The 23761-nt window shown below is 40.0% G+C and overlaps 1 protein-coding gene across 6 annotated transcripts in view; it reads left to right on the top strand.

Annotated features, from left to right (window-relative positions):
• The window catches only part of FAM13A (family with sequence similarity 13 member A), a 132944-nt gene that overhangs the window by 26796 nt on the left and 82387 nt on the right, over nt 1–23761 (top strand). For all 6 annotated transcript variants that reach the window (XM_057418011.1, XM_057418006.1, XM_057418010.1 and 3 more), the window contains exon 5: nt 413–572. In XM_057418011.1, the coding sequence (XP_057273994.1) occupies nt 413–572 (160 nt within the window). The remainder of the gene's footprint in view (nt 1–412; nt 573–23761) is intronic.

Raw genomic sequence — 23761 nt, 5'->3', positions numbered from 1 at the left:
TACTCATCCTTCGTGTTACCTCTGAGATTATCAGAAACTACTTTTTGGAGAAATCTCACTCTTCCCAGTAACAGTTCAGAGCATTTAAATGCCTTATGCTGTCTATGTTGCAGTCATGAAGACAACTTTTAACAAAGTTGGTGGGAACTCATTTGGTGGTTGCCTCAGATCTCTGCTTGGATTCTGTGGAGTAGATCGTTTGACCAACGCATATTTAGTACTTAGTAAGAAAAACTGCAAACAAACATGATAGTGGTTACCACCATAGACACAATCTGCCTTTCCAAGACGAAGTTTCCTGTGCCTGCTAGCAGCCTGTATCCACAGCTGAAAAGTTTATAGACAATGTGTGCAGGAACTGTTATATGTTGACTGCCTGTAACATTCTGCTTTGTGTTCTGTCCAATTTTAGCGTGCCGTCTGGATTTGAAGGCATAAAAGAACAGGAGATCTGCAACAAGATAATGACAAAAATGCTGGAAAACTACAATACCTTGTTTGAATTGGATGGTTTGAAGAAGGATGAAGAAAAGCCTGTATGTGAAGAGTTAGCAAGAATTATTTTGGTAAAAGTGAGTGTCTCTAATATTTCATTTTCTTATAACAAATCAATAATCCAGGTTTATTGAAGGCTTCAATTCAGAAACCTTATAGGTAAGTGGGAGGCAAAGACTGTTGTAATAATGTTCTGTGTTATTGATTGTATCCAGCTTACAATTAATTCTGCTGATAGGCTGATTCTCATTACTAGTCTGGAAATTGATTTATTAGCTATTCCCTGCTATTTATGTATTTTACATATATATAAAATAAAAATATTTAATATTTAAAATAGTTCATATTATAAAATATTACATGTATAAATATATAGACATTCTATTTATATTTTTATTATATATTTATATAGAATATATATTTATATATTTTATTTATTTGCATATATATATATATAGGAAATATATTCACTAAAATTTACTGGGTTTAAGTGAATAGGTAGAATAATTCTAGGAAGTACTCAAGTCTTCTGACATTGTGATCATTTATGGAGTACATCAGTGATGATGAACTTTGGTATTTTAGGACAGTATGAGATATGTAGCATTTGCCACTGTAAAGCCTGCTTGTCTTGAGCATGTGCCTGAATTTAAAAACGGCACGTTCAGACTCAGAATGGCCATTTCTGAGTGCACTTAAAGAGAAGCAATAATTAGTAGTTACCATTTGAAGAAAGTACATTGGAGCTGTTAAAGAAAAGTGATGTAATCATAGAATCATAGAATAGATAGGGTTGGAAAAGACCTTAAGATTATATAGTGCCAACCCCCCTGCAATGGGCAGGGACACCTCACACTAAACCATGTCACCCAAGGCTCTGTCCAGCCTGGCCTTGAACACTGCCAGGGATGGAGCATTCACAGCTTCCCTGGGCAACCTATTCCAGTGCCTCACCACCCTTACAGTAAAGAACTTCTTCCTTCTATCCAATCTAAACTTCCCCTGTTTAAGTTTTAACCCATTATCCCTTGTCCTATCACTACAGTCCGTAACGAATAGTCCCTCTCCAGCATCCTTATAATCCCCCCTCATATACTTGAAGGCTGCTATGAGCTCTCCACGCAGCCTTCTCTTCTCCAGGCTGAACAGCCCCAACTTCCTCAGCCTGTCTTCATACGGGAGGTGCTCCAGTCCCCTGATCATCCTCGTGGCCCTCCTCTGGACTTGTTCCAACAGTTCCATGTCCTTTTTATGTTGAGGACACCAGAACTGCACACAATACTGCAGGTGAGGTCTCACAAGAGCAGAGTAGAGGGGCAGGATCACCTCCTCCGACCTGCTGGTCACGCTCCTTTTGATGCAGCCCAGGATACGGTTGGCTTTCTGGGCTGCAAGCGCACACTGAAGCCCGCTCATGTTCATTTTCTCATCAACCAACACCCCCAAGTCCTTCTCTGCAGGGCTGCTCTGAATCTCTTCTCTGCCCAACCTGTAGCTGTGCCTGGGATTGCTCCGACCCAGGTGTAGGACCTTGCACTTGTCATGGTTAAACTTCATGAGGTTGGCATCAGTCCACCTCACAAGCGTGTTGAGGTCCCTCTGGATGATATTCCTTCCCTCCAGCATATCAAACCGAACCACACAGCTTGGTGTCATCGGCAAACTTGCTGAGGGTGCACTCAATCCCACTGTCCATGTCAGCGACAAAGATGTTGAACAAGGCCGGTCCCAGCACCAGTCCTTGAGGGACACCACTTGTTACTGGTCTCCAGCTGGACATTGAGCCATTGACCACAACTCTGTGTGTGGCCATCCAGCCAGTTCTTTATCCACGGAGTGGTCCACCTGTCAAATTGATGTCTCTCCAACTTAGAGAAAAGGATGTCGTGTGGGACAGTGTCGAACGCTTTGCATTTCTTTGGCATCCTTTTATGTTGTTGAATGTGGAGATAACTTTTCTTCTAGGTTAGTACAGCGCATGTGATAATGCAAACTGCCTTATGTGTTCTCCTGGGTGTGTAGTTTGCAGGTGGGGACTATTAAGACATTTTTCCTAAGCAAACATTAATGCCTCCTTTTGGTCGAAATGCTGCAGTTAGCCTTACCCAAAGGCAGGGTTCCCAAAATTGGGGTGGAACTTACAGGAATAAAGTAGATTTTTTACACTGTGTTAAGAGATTAACCATATGATGTTCAAAGCCATTGGTCTTGATCCAGGTGTTTCTTGATTAGGGGTTTGGAAAGAACAGCTGTAAGCAGCAAACCTTTTATACAGGGAAAAGAATGCCACAGATTTGTGGAAGGACTAACTTGAATCAGAATTTGAAACTCAATGGCAGTTGTTTAAAAAAATAGGAAAGATATTTTAAGAAGTACAACATTGAACAATGCACTTCTGTCAGTGCTCTAGTATGCCTTTCTCACTTACTGTATTACAAAATTAGCCCTACTTTTTCTTCTTTCTTTTTCATGGCTTCAGGCTCTTACTTTGGTGCTGAAATCTCAACTGGAAAAACAGGAACCTATCTTTAGTTAGTGTCTAAAGGTATTGTGAGACTACTGTTTCTCCCTGTAGTCTTGGGTCATGCTTGATGTGGCTTAGGTGCCTGTTGCTTCACACCATTCACTCATAATTGTTCTTTTTGAAGTCAACATCAACACTAAATTGTTAATTTTGAGCAAATACCTGTAAACAAAGGAGTACTGGCTCATGCTATCCCATCCCAGTATGGGAATGTACCTCCTGTCATGTGCTCAGTCATGTTTACCATCTTCCTGAACTTGCATGACTCCTGACACTTCATGGTCTGGCTATCTTAAGATTTTCCCACACTTTGGTCATAAAATCAGTGGATTACTAAAAGCAGGAAGCACTACTCTTTTAAAATGAAAACAAGAATATACAGATCATACATATAAAGTAATGAAAGCATCAAGCTTCTCTTTGAGGAGTGTGCTGGAAAAGAAAAATGGCTTGAGTGGAGCAAGTTGCATCTTGTCTGCCATGTTGGTCATAGTTAGGGGAAGGCCACAATACTGTGTAATTCCAGGAGGAATAAGAGCGTTTCAGTTAGCTGCAGGTTGTGGCAGTTTAGAGAAAATCTGTTTTAAGAAAGCCACAAGTTAGCAAATTTGACATGGGAAAAGAACTAATTCTGTAGGGCTGTTGGTAATTAAACTACCATTCTTGCTGTATATGTACACTGTGGAGGCACAGGAACACCTGCACTCCACTTACATTTCTTCTATTCAAAGATTGCTTGGTCTTTGAAAAGGGTAAGTTGTACCAGATAAAGAGATTTCTTAGCTTGCTTTCTCAGTGGATCATGATTCAGAAAGTAGGGGGTCTGGAAATCTCTTCAAGTTACATTCCAGTCCCTGCTTTGTTCCCAGGACTGTAAAGACTCCTCTTGCTCATTGCTCAGACATATAGTAGTTAGAAATCTTGGGGAGTTTTTTCTTTGGAAATCTCTATGTTAAAGTGCAGTTTTCGCAAAACAGAAAATGAATCTTATAACAGTTTCTATTTCAATGGGAAATTGAACTGTCAAGTTCCTGATGGCTTGACTGGAAGGGCTTCATTAGTTACTCATTTTACCTAGTAGAATGAGGTCCTTATGATCTTCCAGGCAGGTGGCCAGCAGGTGGAAGCATAACATGTACTTTATCTATCTATCAGTCTGTCTATCTAAAAGGATTTTTTTTTTTTAATTCCAAAATAAGTTGGGGGTTGAGGTTTATAAGTCTCATTTGCAGCCAACTATTACTACAGTCTTTCAGGCTTTTATACAAGCTTCAGTTTAATTTCCTAGCCTAGTGAAGGCCTGGAAGAGTCTCAGTCTGTTGATCAATAGGCTGTCTTAGCTAGAGAGAGATGGGTGGAGGAGTGGGTTGAGTGTTCTGATTAGCCATATGCTCTGTGTTCATATTTTCAGGATCACAAATAGCTATTTTTATTGACAGTTTTATGTGTGAACAATTAATTCTCTGATAGTGTATCTGCATTTATCACATTATAAGTGTCAGGGCATTATAATAAAATATTTCTGTTTTGCTTTGGGAAAGAATTCCTAATGTATATTGGTATGGTCCTGATAGACTTCTTTTTTTAGTTATTATTACTTTGGGGGCGGGGGGTGAGGGAGGGACACAACCTAAACTGAGTGCTAACTCATGTAGTGAAAGATTAGTCCACCCTAAGTTTCAGAATTGGTATTTTATTGTCTTCTTGAATAAATAGGTTTACAACACCTACAGTAACAACAATAATAATTTTGAACAAGGACCATTCATTTCCAAATGTCTGAAAGTGGTGTTCAAACTGCAGCTGCGTATAGTCCTATGTTATATAGCTAGCCAGTGGTGTGTGGTTACAGCTGTAATGAAATGGGAGCTTTGTGTAACAGTAATCAGGCTTCTCTAATGATCAAAGATACACAGTGAAGAGGATTTTTATTTAGCTCAAGTGGCAAGGGAAATATGGGCAGGCAAACTATTATGAGACTCACTCTTGGGAGATTTCTGGAATTACTCCTTCCACTGGTTTCATGTGAAACGTGTCATCTTTAGTAGTATGGTGTGTTTTAGCTCAGTATTATCTTCAAATAAAACATTCAGCCTATAACCTAGTCATGCGGGGTTGCAAGATACTTTCTGGGGTTTTTTCCTTCTTTTTTTTTTTCACCTTTCCCTCTAATGCCTTGACAGACCACTTGTAGTTTTAAGATCCAGTCAGCTGAGAGCACATAGGTGTTTGCACTGGAGCACAAGCACTAGCATGGTGAGGATGTAATGCTGCTCCTGGCTTCATTACATATTTGGGACAGGAAAGCAAGAGGCTTTTCCCTTTCTTCCCCCACTGAGTCATAAAATACATCTGTTCACCTGATGCAGAAGAGAAACCAAGTCCATTTGGAAAATTAAAATTATGATATTTAAATTTAAAATCAAAGTTTAAAAGTCAAGTGAAATTATAAACATGCAGTTTCAACATTGTGAATATAAAATAGATGCATTCTGATGACCTCTGAACAGACAGATTTCACTCCCTGAATTGCTACAGAAATTGGTCTCTTGCTGGCTTTTGCAAAAAATAATGGTTTCAAAACAACCCTTTTATTTTAGACGCAATTAACTTCTTGCATTTTTTTCCTGTTTGTTTCCAGTCAACAAAAGCTGTTCACTTCATTTGGGAGGACCAGTTAGCTGAATAGTTCTTTGTACTTTAAATGACAGCAAAAGTGTATGCACTGTGTTCTGCAAGCCTGCTGTTTGATTTCTAGAGGCAAGCAATCCACTGCGTGTAGCTGCATCTGTTGGTGCTTGGGGTGCGCAAAGTGCCCAGCCCAGCCAGGCAAGTCCCCGAGTGCATTTCTTTTATGTCACGGAGAGTGCACCAGCTGACTTTGGCAGCACTATTTTGAAGTGAAGATTGGGCATTCAGACCAGATCATTCAGTCGTTGGTAGGATTTAAGCCTTTCATCCCTGAGGAGAGGTAGGAAGGGTAAGATAGTCATAAAGTTCTTCATCTTAGCTTGACTTTGCTCCCTTTGCTGTCAGTTGCAAAACTCCGTTTCCACTGAAACATGATGTTTCAGATTATTTCTGCTGATAAGTCAAGCAAGATCTTCAGTAATAAGTGTCTTCCCTTTCCCCAGCTGTTTTCTCTTAAACACCTTAACATGAGGATTTACTCACTTGACAAGGTCCAAGAGAAACTGCTGAAAATTCACTAAATCCATGGCAGAATGGGCTCCCCCTATACAAGTCACCCTTCCCTGCCACCTCAGTGCTCTGGCCGCATGGTTATATGTTCAGCAGACACTGGAGCAATCACTCATTTATGTCAGGAAGAAAGGGATCCACTAGTAATCCATGTTATCCTGCCCTGGCTAAACCTGCAGGGTCTAGATAGTTTCCTTTATTCTTTCATGTCTGGGACCATTTTAGCATGGTGTTAATGGCCAGTTTTCAGTACTGGATTAATTCTTTCCAACAGAAGGCAGGAGGAACTGATCTCCTTTGAAAATCTATTCTGAAGGTCTCAGCAAACATTTCCATTTCACTCAGTATCCCCTTATTTGGGCATGTTATGCCAGTTTTCTCCTGCCTGGGAGCTCCCAGGGCTAGGAGTGGGTTCACACGGAAGATGTGAAGATGGATGGGAAATGTGTGAGGAGAAAGAGCACCTGTGGAAGTCTGTCTGTGGTTTCTGTTTAGTATTTCTTTGGCTAGAATTCACTTTGCAGTTGTCCACCAGAGAGCAGATGGGGATGTTTATAGTAAGGGTATTATAGTGATTCAGCCAGAATGACATTTTAAGATGAGAGCTGACAGGAAATGAGCAATATGAGATTTGTGGGGGAAAGTTTATAAGCCTTCAAACCCTTCACCTGTAGCAGATTCAGTCTGGAGTGAGGAGGATAGTTATGTTTAGGCTGTGATTCAGAAAGGCAAGTGAAAAATCACATGATCCCCAAACACGTCCTTATGTAATTTTGATATAGCTTTCCAGTGCTTCTAGCTCTGCTGGTTTTGACAACTGTGTATGTATTATAAAAACAAAATGTTTCTGCTTTGGAAGTTCATTAAAGCATTCACAAGATTCTAAATCTGTCACTTGTGGTGTTACTAAATGCAATCCTGAATATTTACACAAATGCTAAATTGTAAAAAATTAATAAATGATTATACTTATATTTCTTTAGCTAGAATTTCACCAACAATGTTTTCATTTTAACACATTATGAGAGTAAATTTGCTAAGGTTTAGCCCATTTAAAGGGATCTGGGCCATATAACAACTGCCTCTTTCTGTCCTGCTGTCCAGATTTCTAGTATGCTATAAATTTCTTGAACCCAGCTGGCAAATTTTCCAGTTGAGATGCAACTCTGCTTTTACTCTCTCACAATTTTTTTCTTTAAACAAATGCTTAGTGATATTATCATTGCCCTATGATAATATCACATAGCAAAAATGTAGAGAAAATAAGATCCATATGTGTATGTGTGTCCTGGTCTGTATTTGCACGGCATACTTGAAATGTTTCCCATTCAGTATCTGTTGTTGTTTTGTTTGAGGGGGTTTGTATTTTGGGAAGGAGGGTTTGATGGAGGGGGTGAAATCATGATTTAGCACTTGGGAGCAGTCCATCTCAGTCAGTACAACAGCATCTTTCAAAAGGAAAGCATCAAAGTCAGCACCAAGAAACAAGGTACAGTAAAATAAGCATGTAAACTCCTGCTCTAGCCAGCTGTTTCTGAGCATCTTTGCTCTACCCGTAGGGAAAAAGGAGGTTAGCAGGAGAATGAGAATTTTTCTACTAAGACAAATCTCACAGTTCCTGCTGTTCAGATTCCCCAATGTTTATTCTGTTTCTCATTAATTAGTCATTCAGTTAATCAGGTTACACAAAATGATCAGCATTATTCCCTCTGTATAAATCAACAGTCAGGGCTGTCTTTGTAACAAGGATATATTTCAGGCAGTCAGAACTGAGTGAAGAAGTGTAAGACATTTTTCATCCTGCAGGGATTTAATTCTCACTGACCTCTGCCTCTAGCTTCATCTGTAGTACTTTCAAGTTGGGAGCTTCAGAAAGCCTCAGTGCTGAATTAATTCTTTTCCCCACTATAACAGTAGTGAAATGCTCACTGACTTCGGTATAAGTCCTATCCATTTTTGAGAAGCCCTTCTTTGAGTACTATGAGTATAGTTTGTCCAGGACAATCTGGTTGGTGCACCCTCATGCACCTATAACATGCACTGCTTTGCAGGGTTTCTGGTGCCCCAAAACTTACTTGTAATAAACAGGCCTCAGGGCAGTCTAAGAGCTACAAGAATAGCAGGATGCAAGAGACCAGACACTCTCTATGTGTCTGAATATGTACACTCTTGAAAATGTGATCTATCCAGCAGATCCCAGCAGCATTTGACCTTAATTGCCAGCAGTGAACATCTCAGTTTCACTGTTCAGAAAGAGGTCTGTTCTCTGTGTGCTGGAAAGCTAACACTATTGACTAGAACCATATAGAGACACTTAGGACTCCCTAATTTACTGCAACATCAGATACTCCTTTCAAAAGTAACATTGCTGAATTCCATGTGTGAAAAGCTTTTTCTCCTTAGGAGTATTTGGATTTCTAGATCAGAAATGCAATTTAGCTTTTTCAAGACGGAGTATAAGCAAGTGTAACATGAGATGCAGGTCTAGAGAGCCTGGATTTGTCCCATAGCTAGATCATGTTTTTCTTTTAGATCGTACTTTTTCTATTTATGAATAGCATTACAGTAAATAGATAAATCAAACTCCAGTTCTCAAAATTGCAAGGGAGAATAGAATGTTCCCGTGGAACGTGTTCCTAGCTCTGTTGTTACTGAACACAACGCACATTAGGTACACGCAGCAAGAGAGCAGTGTTGTGTCACTCTGTAAATGTTTGATTTGTTTTTTTTAATCTTAAATTCTGCTGCAGGCTCCTTATATGTACCTCAGCTGTGAGAAGCTGAGTTGTGTCATTAATCTATAGCATGACACCGTAACCCTGCCACCTAATGTATGATGGTGTGCTGGTTTTTGGCAGTGGTAGAGTTAATTCTGTTCATAGCAGCTATGAAGCTATGTTTTGGATTTGTGCTGGAAATACTGTTGGTAATCCAGGGATGTTTTAGCTGCAGATTGTGGCATGGGCATGGAAGATGAATGTGTTCACTCAGTGAAGTTTTTGTCACCTGTTGCAAATTCTGGTATTGTATTTGATCCCAGTATTTCCAGTTTAAGTTTTTGCAGCATTCAGTAACTGGTCCTCCTAGATGGCTGGAGACACATTTTGCTCCTCCTCCTAGAAAATACCAAGGATATTCCACAGATGTAGTTGCCAGCATTGAGGTATATCATGGGATTATTACTGTGTTTGTCATTTCCTTTTCTATATTGCAGTCATCTCTAAAAATAATGGATTTCCTCATCTCTGTCTTGCTTTTCTATCGCAATTCATGACCTTTGTATGTGTTTTGTGTCAATAATTGCAGTAGGTTAAGGTTTTACTGAAGCGAAACAGAGTAACCTTTAGCTGTTTATTAAGATACACGGTCTCAGGTAAAAGGTCATACATATAAATAGTCTTGGGAGAACAAAAGGAAATGAAAGTGGAGCTGAATAGGGTATTAGTTTCATATTGAAAAGCAGTGATGCGTTTTTTGCAAACCGTGAGATTCTGCTTTTTATTAGTTCTGTCTGAAACAGCTCTGCTGAATTCTGGTTATTAAAGTACAGTGTGATAGCAAAGTAGAACAGGAGATAGGTACAGTCAGTTTTACCCTTCTTCCTATATGCCAATAGCAACTAAGGCAAAGAATCCTATCTCTAAATTCTAGCTGTTTCAATCTTTGTTACATCGTTTGTTTCGATAAGAAAATGTTTAACAGCTTTGCTAACCTTGATGCCCTTTCTAACAAGGATGTTTTCTTTCTCAATACAAAGTAGAAAGGATACCAAATACATTGTTGAGAGATTTTTAATTACTATTCACGTTAAATAATTGTCTGTGTTTTTCCTGAAGGTACCTGTGCCATTGAATGATGACTCTATGAATTGATATCTCAGTAAAAATTACTTATTCTATCTGGTTAACATTCATGAAAATACCTGTGACCACAACAATTAGAAAATGCCTTTGGAAAAGCTCATGCCATCAGCTGCACAATTTTGGTCTTAAAAATAGAGCCTTAATCAGCCATGAGCTATTTTTCATGATCACAGAGGGGAAGAGATGCCTTATTTTCTTCATCTTGTGAGTAGGAGGAAAAGCAGCTCTGTGATTGCTGTGGCTCTTTTGCTTCTGCATCGGCACCCTTGACAGCACTGCTGCGTATCACATTTGCACTGCTGTGCTCCAGGGAAATTTGTGCAGGGGACAGCACTGGTTTGGGTAATATACATTGCTCCCGCATCACATGAAGGGAGAGCCAGGAACTCTGAAATTCACTGTTTGTTCTCTATGGCTCCTTGGACAGCACTGTTGTGCACTTTTGTTGTAGCCTAGGCAAAAATCACAGGTGTGACCCTGCTGACATCTACCTGAAGCAAAGGCTGCATTGCACTGTTACATGGGGTGCTGTTGAGAGAAACAGAGTATTTCCTCCTCTGTGGTCTACAGCTGTTGACCCAGTAATGATTCAGCTGTTGCAGCTATCCCTGTGTAATCAGTTAATGCATCATTTCTGCAAACATTTGCAGCATTGAATTCACTGAATAATGCTCTTAATGGTTGATCATCCTACAGAAACGTGGCTGTACTGGCTTAGACTTGGGATCCATCTAGCCTAGCATGTTGCCTCCCACACTGCCCATAAGCAGATGTCCAGGGAGGAGTAGGAGCAGAGCAGCAAGGTGTTTCCTTCAATTACCAGTTTGTGACTATTTTTGCAGGCTTTCCTGGACTGGATGTGACTTGTGTATTTAGTGATGTCCAAAGCAGTTGTCTTGTGTACTCCTTGCACATGTGTAAGCTTTTTGCTTCCAAGGTATCATCTGGCAAAGAGTGCCAAATTGCTTCCTCTCACATGAAGAACTGACTCCTTTTGTTATAAACATGGCTTTTACTAGTATCATTTTAAGGTCATCTTTTTTCTTTAACTGAAGGAGATAGTGAACAGTCCATCTTCTCTGTATTACCCATGACTTTGTATTTCCCTGTCAGAATCTCCCTACAAACTACCATGATTTTTTTTTTCCTAATGAAATATTGTTACTGACATTTTCAACCTTAATCACTGCACTGACAACAGCTTTTTTTTCTGTGAAAGCACCTGCATAGAGTCAGTGAGCAGTCATGTGTAACAATTCTTCTGTTTTGGGGCACAAGGCCAAATACTTTCATGCAGTAACATTTTGGTGAAGTTCAGAGCTGCCCCTTCTTTATATCAGAAGGGAATCTGACTCCTTGTTTCTGTACAAATCTAATTGTGCCTTAGTTAAGAAAAAGCTTCACATTGATAAAGTTGCAGTTTGTTTTAATTAAGGTTGTCTTCTACATATTAACCACTAACAAAATAGATCTGATGCTTTCTGGTAGCATTAAAACTGAAACTGAAAATCCCACAGGCCAGTTTCCTTTGATTATGCGGTTTGTGAGGCCAAAAAGAGATTAATTACTGAACCAACTAGGAAAGAGAAGGTGAGCACAGCAGTAATAATGAGATTGTTACAAAGATGTCTTGGAGTACCAAATTCTCAACAAATAAATTTATCCTTAAATTAGACCACAGTGAATAATTTGTTTTTACTAACTTTTTTCCCCTAACTCCTTCCTGGGGTGATTATAATCTTTACACTCTTGTGTTACAGTGTGTTAGTGTGTTGCAAATAAAAAAGACTGCAGATTCACTGTGCAGTTCAAGATGTCTGGGAGTAGAGTTGGCTGAGGTTGAAACTTAGCAATTTTTATGTCCATTCAACAATTTGTTGGAAACAATAAAAGCAAGGGTAGTGTCCTGTTCAGTCTGAACTTTGCATTCCAGCCAGATAAGAATGCATGATGCAAGTATGCTGTATGAAACCACCTTACTTATTAATGGCAATGGATAAAAGAACCAGTACAGTTCATTCTAGAAAACGTATAATGCATAAGTGAAGCTGAACTACTGTAGCAAGTATTTTCTCATTCCACTGAAATACATCAAAAATTTGCCACAGTTCTCATGCACAGCCAGTAGTGTTAGCTATTCAGGATGTGGGAGATGAGGTCTTTTTTGTGCTAGGGTGTTTCTCAGACTTCTCTGCTGTTGTTAGTCATCTCCCTAAAATGAATTAAAGTATGTAACTGAAAATAAATATGTAACTGAAGACTCTCACACACTAATAATCCCGGTTAGTTTGTTTGTCTGTCCAAAGAGGTAAACATGAAGAGAAATAAGTGCAGGAAGAGTAATGGAGTAAGAGACATTTCTAAGTATCTCTTACCCTGCCTGTGATTTAGTCTGTCCTTTAAAGATGCCCTTGACAAAGGTAGGAGCTCGAGTACTCAACCGCCTGTCTTTATTAGCATCAGTGCTTCTTGTTGTAAAAGGTTATTCTCTTGAAGAATAAATAGGTTGAAGAGTATTCTAGGGATGTACTAATCTTTCTTAATTATAGGAATCTCCACAGCTAATTGGTTTAAAGCTTTTATTGAGGTGGAGTCTCACACACTGTAAAATCTGCATTTTGTATGACTTACAAAAAATCTGCCAGAGAGACTGATTTCTTTACCAGCACAGTAGCCTTCCTAAGGAAGAGAACCTTTTTTTTGGGCTAGTATAATTCATGTGATCTAGGTGTAAGAACACTGAACACTGAATGAAGTGATGTCTTTACTGGTTTAGGGTGTGGACAAGCCAGCTGTGCTCTGTAGTGTTTTTTGAGAATTGTTAGCATTTGTATCAGAATCATACCTATGGCTTGTATTTGAGGGTCACTGCTGTGTTAACTCAGAGCTAAAAGATGGCCTCAGGCTTTTTGAGCTGTTTGAGCAATCAAAAGTAGTTAGGAGTTTTGATATTGTGGTAATAAATCTCATGGAAAATAACAGTCCGTGATTTAGAATGGGCCAGTGGAGGTTGTTGTTACTATTGTGTAAGGTTAGGAAGATCTGAAAGTCTCTAAATTTGCTACATTTGCAGATGAAAGCGATGATTAGAAACTTTGCTTTATGCTGACATACTTCTGACTAGACCATTTGCCAATAAATATTGCCCATCAAAGTCAGGAAATTAAATGAACAGTCTCTGGTTTTCGCCTTGATCTTCTAAATTCTTTCGTAGAAATCACTAAGGAAACTTACTTCAAAACCTAATTAACTTCAAAAACTAATTAACCTTACTTCAAAATCCTGTATAGATGTTGACTCTTTACTTTGGCCCAGGTACTCCTGAGAGTAGAGGATTTCCCTTAGTAACAGTAGTGGGGCCTTATGGTGGGACTTGGTGAGATGAGTGAGTACTCTAGTCTGGGCAGGTTTTGGAGAGATTTTGGTGCATCATTCAGAGTTAATAGATGGGATGTGGCAGTTTTTCCAGGTGGGATTGTCTGTTTGGGGAGTGTGGGATGGAGAGGTAGCTGCTGGCAGCTGTTGGCAGTAAGCAGGACTTGGGTAATGTAAACAGTTAGGTCATGCTGATCATTGAGCACACACAGCAGAGCAAAACAAAGCTTGAGCTTGTTTTGTTTCCAGTATGCTGTACTGGGCAGTTTTTTTCTTCATGTGAGAATGGAAAGTATGCAATTGCTAATAAGCCTCACCCCTCCAGCATTCTCTGGAGTTCTGTAATGCTTTAGAAGAGTGATGCTCAGGTAGTATTTCTGCATGGGATACATGTTTGTAGTTATATGGCTCCAAGTTGATTTATCCCAGCTGTATAGTAGCCACGTCATTAGTTTTAAAGGAAATCGGGCTTTAAAGCACAACAGATTTCATCCCGTAGTTTCATAAGTTTCACAAGCAATGCTAAAATGAATAAAGAGAAATCTCAAAGAATCAAATTCAGGGATGCATGGTTATGTTTATAGGTAATTACATAATAAAATTAATTTTTATGCAAGTACAAAGTCTGTGTAATTGTATAATCTTTCTTAGCATAAACACAGGCAGCCATCTGCTTTTTAACTCTTTGAAAATGTGACTTGACTAAATTTTGACATTTTTAGTACTCCATGTGGAATGCAGGTGCCTGCCTTGAAATACTCATATTTGAAAATTACGAATTACCAGAGAGTGTTCTGAGAGTGCTAGGGTTGGATTTCTGAAGATGTACAGTTATTTAATCTCTGCTATTAGAGTTAAGAATCAGTAGAACTGTAATCAAAAATATCTTAAATTACTTTTTTTTTGAGCTGCAGGATATTTAAAAACCAAAATATATTCAAAAATGTGCTTAGTTACTGAAGTGTGACAGTATTATCAGAAATGAACACGTCCACTTTCTGCATTTTAAAGGGTCACATCAAACAGACTGCCAGTCCTTCAGGAGCTAATACGTAAGAATAAAACATTGACAACAGTGGGTTCTCAGCTTGAACTGAGAATCATGTTTGAGGTTCTGGTTTTGACCCAAGTGTTTGAACCTCAAGCACATGAAGTGTGTTTAAGGTTCTGGTTTTGCTTTGTTTGTTGTAAATTTTCTAAGTAGCCTTAGGAGCCTACATGGCCTGAAAACATGACTGTAAGGCATGCCTGGTACCTTCTAGTAGCTTTCGTCTTTCAGCTTGCATCTTTTGGTTTAATGGTGGCAAGTTCTTCCCCTTAAGTAAAATTCCCCTTAATTAAAATTCCCCTCAATTTGCTAACATACACTGCAAAGTTAAAGAGAAAACAGCCAGTTTGTAGGAGGAGTGGTATCATCTTGTGTTAACGATTGCCTTGTAAAAACCAGCATGGACTGGAGGACAATAAGGAGGGGACAAGAGGTTTGCAAGTGTTGGAATAAACTGTAAGTACAGTCTTTTTTCAGAGAACCACAAAAATATACTTGTGTGCACTCTGCCCAGTACAAATAAGATTTCTTGCCATAGCCTATACTGAGCAGAGTTGTGGAGGTTAATGTTTAATAGGTTCTTAGGTAAAGTTGCTTACTGTTTTCTCAGTATACGGATCTCCTGTTCCCTTGGAAGCATTATTTTGTGTAAACTGAATGCATTTTCATACTAAAACATATCAATCTGAATATGCTGTTACAGAATCCATGACAAGTGGTTAATAGTGTGCTATCAAAGGGTTTTCTGCTTTTCATTTACACACTTCTGTTTTCATTTTTCATCTCCATTCAACATAATGAAAGCAGGTATTGTACTGCGTGCTTTCTGCAATCACTGACTGTTGCATGCTCCTCTTAATAGTATTCAGTCAGCAGCAAGCCTTGTCCTACGCAAACTGCAGGAATGTTAATTTCTAACTTGCTAGCAAGTTGCAGAAGAATCTGATTGAACACACCTACATGACTCACTTGAGTCATTTAACTGCAATGACTTGTACTTAAAATTGGAGGTATATTTATGATGAAGATACAGTGCCATGGAAATGGGAGATAGAAAAGACCTATGAGATCACCTTGAAGATCCCTGTAGAGTACGGAATGTATCTTCTGATTCTTTTTGTAGTTCAGAGGTGAATGCTCCAAGAACAGGAAGTTTATAACCCTTTTTTTGCTGTATTGTTACATGGTCTAGTGGAATTTCTAGTGGAGTCTCAGCTTATCTGTATTACCCAGTGTTGATTCAGAGGGCCATAAAAAAATGTACTAGTTGAGCTTGGGCACGTGTAGTGCCACTTTACTGGTATGCTTGAAAATGCTGCTCCTGCTGTCTTCAAAATCCATGTGGCCTGAACCTGCTTTTTGTACAGAGCTCATAAACAGAATTCTTTAATGCTGAGAAAGAAAAGCAATTGAAGGGTGGGTAGCTAGAGTGAACCTTGCAGTTGTCATTTCACCTCTTCAGGTTCCTTTGTTAATGAGTTGGCCATATGGTATAGCAAAGCAGGAGAAATACAGATGTAAAGCTAATTTATTTTCCTTTAAGGATATGTCTGCGCTTTATGGGATATAGTACAGTTCAGGCCAGTGCCAACAGTGTCTTTTAGGCAGCAAATGCTTTCATTGCTATGTAATCATTGTCATGTTGTGAACAAGAGAAGTACCATACATGGAGAAAGACAGGTTTTTCAGAAGCTTGTTTGAGACTTCTCAGCATACTTACATGGACTTCACTGGAGCAGCTCTGAATTTTGGCACAGCTTCATGCTTTTCTAACACAGCAGTCCTTTGGCAAACACTTACTTGTTTACACCTCAAACAGTTAGCCAACAGGAAGGATAGAGGAATGTGATGGGTGCTGTACTGACTTGACTTACCTGTGTTCCCTGGCTTTTGATGGTCTGATTAACATTTGCCCTTTAATAGCACAGCTGATGTTTACTGAGCATTTATTTTAAGATTCCTTCACTGGAGGTGGCATATTCATTTTAAGACTGCATTGAAATATCAAGTGATGCCCATTGTAACTGCAGTAACCTACCATAATTTTTATTGCTCTCACTATTGTTCTGAATAGGCAGCTGGATACAGACATGAGCAGAAAGTCTGCCATGTGGGAAACTGAAAACAAATCATCACCATAGTCAGCTTTCTAAGTGCATTGCTACATCTCTCCTCTGATTGTGATCACCTGGCCATATTTGTGCTTCTTACTCTTGATACCTCTATTGTTCAAGCTGGGAGAGTCCAAAGAAACCAAGTAAATCAAAGGCAGAAATTATTCTCAGAGGAGCAGTGACTCTGTAGCCAGGTGAGAACTCTTAAGATTTGGAGACAAATACTTATGTTATCTTTGCTGTCTGTGGGGGTGTTCTGACTCTACATTCAGAATAGTGACTGAGGATTGATTTTTATATTTCTTAAGAGGCCATAAGCTTTGCTGCTACACAGAGGTACTCTGACTCTAGATATGTCCACACAAGGAGCTTGCACAAACCAACTGTTCTGCAGTAATCACTTGACCTGTAGTGCTGACCCCATTTAAGCATGTCCTAAAGAGGATTAAGCTGATTCTTGATGCTCATAGTATCCAGTTGCCTTTATTGGAGGCTGTGACAGAATTCCTGGTTAGTACAAGGTGTCTGCTTTTGAAAGCAACGAGACCTTCACTTGGTAATTTGAGATATCAGGATGCCTGATACCTCATCAGCATCTATACTGTTCTTGATACAGCTTAAAAATACTGAAGCTGAAGGATAGCCACTAGTATGGAACAAAGGCCATAAGAAATACTCAGGTACTTACTGTGGCCAAGCAATGGTAGATCCATCTTTCCAGTCTCCCTATGTGGAACAGAAATGCACAGGAAAAGAAGGTAAATGCCATTTACAGTCCACTGTCTGGTTTTACCTACGAGGGGTTTTTTCCCTGATTTATTGTTGATGGTGATATTCACACATGCGTGGACTCAATCCCAGAGCAAAAGAGAAAACACAGCCAGCCTGATGTGTTAGTGCATTGCCTGGGACTGCAGGCGCAGGAGTAGAAAAAGGGGATTTTGAGGTCCTTAGAGTTCAAAAATGAATTTATGAGTGACTTTGCAAGAGTATGTGGAACCAATCTTTTATGTGGGGCAGATTGAGGTTACCAGCAGTTTTATGCTGAAGCAACTACATAAATGTAAAACAGAAAAAAAAAAAATAGCAAAGGCTGGAGTCTTTCTCAGTGCATTCAGACCATCTGTGACACAAAGGCAGTATGTGCCAAACTGTTAACTGATGGAATTCTCTAGGAAGGAGTGCAAGGGAGGATTATTTTATATATATATATATATATCTATCTCCCAGAAAACACATTGCATAAGGAGTTTGGTATTACATCAAGAAGAAGGATGTATTTTTTTTATTATGTAATCTTCCTTGTATATTACTTTGAAACTAGACAGTATATCTCCCTGATATGAAGGCATCCATGCTTATTTTGCTTTAGACTTTCTTTTTTTATGTCCGTCAGGGAGTCCTCAACATACCTTTCACTGAGATTCCTTACCAATGGATGAAGTTGTCAAATCAGAGAGTTAAACATTTCAGTTTAGTGAACTGGCTGGATGCTCAACTGCAGAGTGCTATTCTCTGCCACACCTGCAGAACCCCTGACTTGAAAGGTCTACATGAATCCCACTCGTTCCTCTCCACTTGGAGGAAGTTCACGCTGCCATGATTCAGAACACTGCCTGTGCTAGATTTCCTTCTGCAAAGAGATGCCATGCAGCAGTTGGCAGTCACTGGGAGCTTGTTGTATCTTCTGGCTTGAGGCCCATGCATCTTGTCACTTTTTGGCCCCCATCCCATGTGTGCTGCACGCTTGCAGCATTTTGACAAAGTTGACTGTAGACCTGCATGCGTAGGAGGCTGAAAGGGCTCCCTTAGGCAAACGCACCTGGCTTCTGGCAGGAAAGGGGCCTTACGGTGTTGAAGATTCACTCCAAGAATCTCCTTTTGTGTTCCATGGAGACTCTCAGGTTTGAAGGTTATCTTACTGCTGGGTTGATGTCTTGAATTTTAATGGTTTTAGGACAGGATAGCTTTGGTTCAGATTACATCTTTCTGGAGTACACAATATTTATATTTAGCCTTCAGGGAGAATTTGGAATTTGTTCGCTGAATCTACCCTAGTGGAAGCATCTCTGGGGTTACTTTTTACTGTTCATGTAGATCTTCCTTGAGCACCAGAGTGTCAGTTATTTTTGGTAAAGCACTTAGTCAAGTGCTTTGATATTTGGAATTGCCAGTTGCACAGAGAAAATAAGCAAATTTTGTTTGCCTTAAATATCAATATGAGTGTCGTCCCAGATCACAGTAAATGGTAATTTTGCTATTGAAGTATTTTGTATGGGATTTCTTTTCCTACATATCATGCAGCAACTTGTTTACAGTAAAAGGCCTTTTTCACTGATTGACTAAGTTGTATGATATGTCATAGGGAATAGAGCTAATGGGGAAAAAATGGGGTCAGCACTGAAGTCTTTTAGGGAGCTTCTACTTGTCATTATGTCTAGCCTTGTTAGTCATAAATGGACAGTTCAAACCAAGATAGTGACTGCCTAAATAAGTAAGTATGGAAGCAGGTAGCACAGGTAAACATGGGGCTTCTCCCTCCTATGCCTTTCTGTATTAGGTGATTCACTTGGTAGGCTGGTTTGACTTTGTGTTAGAGAAGCAAGTCTGGGAAGAAGATAATTTTAACCAAATGTTTTCCAGTTAATGCAGCTGGAGGCTGAGGTAACAGTATGTGGTCCACAATGTAGGTACCACTACAGTCATGTCTATTAATGCCTTAAATTCAGTGCAGGGATTTGAATAGTGTATGAGGATTCTGGGATGCCCTGTTTCTGTGGACTTGCTTAAAGATAAGGGTAGATGGAACTGGTTTGTTTATGCACCTCCTTTTCATCTTGCTGGTATAAAGAGCAGGGAGTAGCAAGCTCAAATACATTCACTGAGACATCATAATTTAAACAGCTCTGATAAACCACAGGTGTGGTTTCTCAGAGTGGTTTCTTGTGGCCTCAGACTAGAATCAGCCATATTGTAGAGATTTTCTTCAGACTTTTCTGTTGGCAGTATTACTAAAGTTTCAAGAAATTTGTTTTGATGGAGAAATAACTGGGGAAAACTGTTACCATCTCAGTCGATATTCAGAATCCTGTCTGTTAACTTCAGTAAGTAAAATAAGTGTCTGTTGCTCTTCATTTAGATAAGTTCTGTGGATCTGATACATTTAGAAACAGTGAGTTTATTGTGATTTGGATATCTGCAACACATTAGGAATTAACTTGCTGTTACAGCATTAATTTAAAGCTTCACTGAAAGTAGACAAAATTCAGTTTACAAATAAGAAAATGGTTCTGACACAAGTAATTCCTGTACAATTTCAAGTCCATGGGCTTTGACCATCGGCTATAGCAGACATGACTTTAACTCTGAGGTAGTTTACTGAAACAAGATTATGGGATCCACATACAGTGAAAGTGACCTAACTCTGGAGCTAGAAATGTGATAACTGTGTGCTTGAATTCTGTAGGCTTTCTGAGAGCGTTTGCTAGCTCCTTACCTCTGGAATCATACAGTGTTAACAAAGTTTGTAAGTGTGTGTTTACTTTTAAGCATTTAAGCAGTTCTGCTGTTTGCAGTGGCTTCTGTCAAATATGGAGGCTGTGGTTTAAAGGAAGATAATGCCCATCTCTTTGAATCCAAAGGGTCTTGACCTCTTTAAGACACAGGAAATTACATAAAACAGCAGAACTTGGTTGAACTTTAAATCTTTATATACACTTTAGGATTGCATCAAGTTTATAACTTTGATATCTGAGTAGGGGGGAGTACAGAGGAGGTGTTTTAGTGATCTAATATCTAAAAATACAAGTAGAGTAACAGAAATCCAAATGTGACAGTGGCATCTGCACAGATTGTAAGGATGACTGCATTCATCATGACTTTATGATTTCAGTGTGGCAGTTAGGGAAGGATTTGGCTTTTGATTGTGAGTACAGAAGAGAGCTGGTAGCTGAATTTTTCAAGTATGTGTTATTGCTTATGTTATCTGTGCTGACTCTCTACTAAACCTGATAAGAATTACAGAGCTATTGATCTTTGTCTCCCAGTGTCAGCTGTTTAGGACGATGAAGCATTTTTATTTTGAAAGAACTTGTCAGATGCAATATGCCTACATGGTTTTAAAATCCATATTGTAGGTGGTAGATGAAGTGAGGAATCAAGGTGGTTTTTCATTACTTTTTTATATTTTATTACTTTTTGAACTGAATGTGTGCTTCAGCACAAGCCCGTTTTTAGCACTTAGAGCAGTCTCTTGAAAGATGACTGTTCTCTTGCTTTAAGTTATCTCCAGTCTTAGAATCATATAATAGATTGAGTTGAACGGGACCTTTACAGGCCATCTAGTCAAATCCCCCTGCTGTGGGCAGGGACATCTTCAACTAGATCAGGTTGCTCAAAAGCCCTATCTAGCCTGACTTTGAATGTTTCCAGGGATGAGCACCCACCATGTCTCTGGGCAACCTGTTCCCAGTGTTTCATTACCCACATCATGAAAACTTTCTTCCTTATATCTAGTCTGAATCTACCCTCTTTTAGTTTAAAACCATAACACAACAAGGCTTATTAAAAAGTCTATCCTCTTCTTCCTTATACACCCCACTTAAGTATTGAAAAGCCCATTTAAGTACTGAGGTGAGGTCTCTCCAGACCTTTCTCTTCTCCAGGCTGAGTAAGTCCAACTCTCTCAGCCTTTCCTCATAGACGAGGTGTTCCAGCCCTCTGAACATCTTTGTGGCCCTTCTCTGGACCTGCTCCAACAGCTCCATGTCTTTCCTGTGCTTAAGACTCCAGAGTTGAATGCATTACTCCAGGTGGGGTCTCACGAGAGCAGAGTAGAGGGGCAGAATGACCTCCCTGGACCTGCTGGCTTTGTTGAAACTCATTAGGTTCACATGGGCCCTCTTCTCAAGCTTGTCCAAGTGCCTCTGAATGACATCCTGTCCCTTAGGAATGTCAGCTACACCACTCAGGTTGGTGTCATCTGCAGACTTGCTGAGGATGCATTCAATCCCACTGTCTTTGTCATTGCTGAAGAGGCTAAAGTTAGCTTTTCTGAAGTCCAGGGTTGCAATCTTATATCGTCCTGTTTCCTCCTCACATAATACTAAACTCCATGATCTCATGATCACAGCAGCCCAAGCTGACCCAAACTTTCACATCGCTAAGTCTGTCCTTGTTTGTTAGTATAGGTCCAGCAGCACACCTTTGCTCGTTGGCTCCTCCATCACCTGCGTCAGAAAGTTATCATCAGTGCTTTCCAGGAACTTCCCAGATTCTTTATTCCTCTCTCTGTTATTCCTCCAGCAGATGTCAGGGTGGTTGAAGTTCCCTATGAGAACCAGGTCGTATGATTATGAGGCTACTTCCAGCTATCTGTAGAAGGTCTCATCTACTGCGTGCTCTTGATGCAGGTGGTCTGTAGCAAACACCCACAAGTGTCACCCCTGCTGGTCTGCCCTTTAATCTTGACCCATAAGCTCTCAACTTGCTCTTCATCCACTCTGAGACAGAGCTCCAGATATTCCAGGTGTTCTCACACACAAAGGGCAACTCCATGACCTGCTCTGTCTTTCCTAAAATGCATGTAGCCATTGATGACAACATTCCAGTCATGTGAGCTATCCCACAATGTCTCTGTGGATCTGTCTTTGGTCTGCAATGAGATCAAAGCCCTGTGACTGCACATAGATCTCTAGTTCTTCCTGCTTGTTTTCCATACTCTGTGCATATACAAGCATTTCAGAGAAGTACTGGAGTATATCTGTTTTCCAGGAGGGGTGCAAGAGGATACCCTGTAGTCATGTCCTGTAGGCACTTCCTTGGCTGCATACACTTACTGGAGGTATACCTGCTCAATCCTGGGTTTGCTTTGTGTATGTGGTCTTTATAACTCACCCCTTCTTCTGCCGATACTAGTTTGAAGCTCTCTTTGCCAGGTTGTCCAGTCTGTTGGCAAAGACACGTGTGCCTGGTTGAGTGAACTGGTGGAGTAAGGTTGGTTAGCTCTCAGGCAAGAAGTACACCTGGCTGATGTCTCCCTTTCTCAGTTGTTCATGGAGCAGAGGTAATGCTGATGAGTGGATAGATTAACATGTAAGGTTTGTGCTGATAGCCAGCCAAATTGAGACTAGAGTGGGAAAGAAAACATTTCAAGTTTCCCTGCATCACTCAGCCATGACTAGGTTTTTGCAAAGAAACATTCCTTTTTCTATTCTGTAAAATATTTGTACTGATATACACTACTTTGTCGTGGTTTAAACCCAGTCAGGTAACTCGTTTGCTCGCTTCCCCCCCTTTCTTGCCCTCCCCCTGCTCCCGGAGGGATGGAGAGGAGAATCGAAAAGAATGCAACTCCCACAGGTTGAGATAAGAACAGTTTAGTAACTAAGGTATAACACAAATCACTACTGCTACCACCAATGATAATAATGATAAAGGAAATAACAAGGGAAGAGAATACAACACCTCAGCACCAGCCGACCGATAACTCGCCCCCCTCAGCCCGACCAAGCACCGACCCATACCTCCTCCAACCCTGCAGTCTCCCAGCCCTTCCGGCTAACTCCCAGTTACATCCTGGGCATGACGTGCTGTGGTCTGGAATACCTCTTTGGTCAGTTTGGGTCAGGTGTCCTGTCTCTGCTTCCTCCTGGCTTCCCCTCCCCCCTGGCAGAGCATGAGGCTCACAAAGTCCTTGGCCAAACCAAAACATCGCTATCAGCTCTGTTCCCCAGCTGAAAGTCAAAACACAGCACTGCATCAGCTACCAAGAAGGGGAAAAATGACTGCTACTGCTGAACCCAGGACATACTTGTAAGCTGAAAGAGCCCTAAGCTGACAAAATATGAAGCTCTTCAGAAGGTAATGTGGACCTCTTTGTTTTGGTGGACATCTGAGTACATTGGTTTATTAAGGAAGTTTTTGAGTGAGGTTTCTCTCTTTGCAAGAGTAAGTATCAAATGAAAGTACTGTAAATGTTTTAAATACTTCCTGGCTGGTTGTTTTTTTTTATGGTAACCTCATGGAAACATCTTTGTCATCCTTTCAATTATGACATTTTAACTATAAACTCACAGTTAGCTTCTTCAAAAAGTTCTGCATCTTGACTACCTAATTACTCAAATGAGTATAAATTACCCTG

The sequence above is a fragment of the Pezoporus wallicus genome, unplaced genomic scaffold, assembly GCF_028554395.1.
Source record: "Pezoporus wallicus isolate ANWC-B61680 ecotype Strahan unplaced genomic scaffold, APGP_CSIRO_Pwel_v1 contig_6999, whole genome shotgun sequence".
Taxonomy (NCBI): domain Eukaryota; kingdom Metazoa; phylum Chordata; class Aves; order Psittaciformes; family Psittacidae; genus Pezoporus; species Pezoporus wallicus.
The sequence above is the reverse complement of the archived record's forward strand: the minus strand, read 5'-3'. Positions and strand labels throughout refer to the sequence as shown.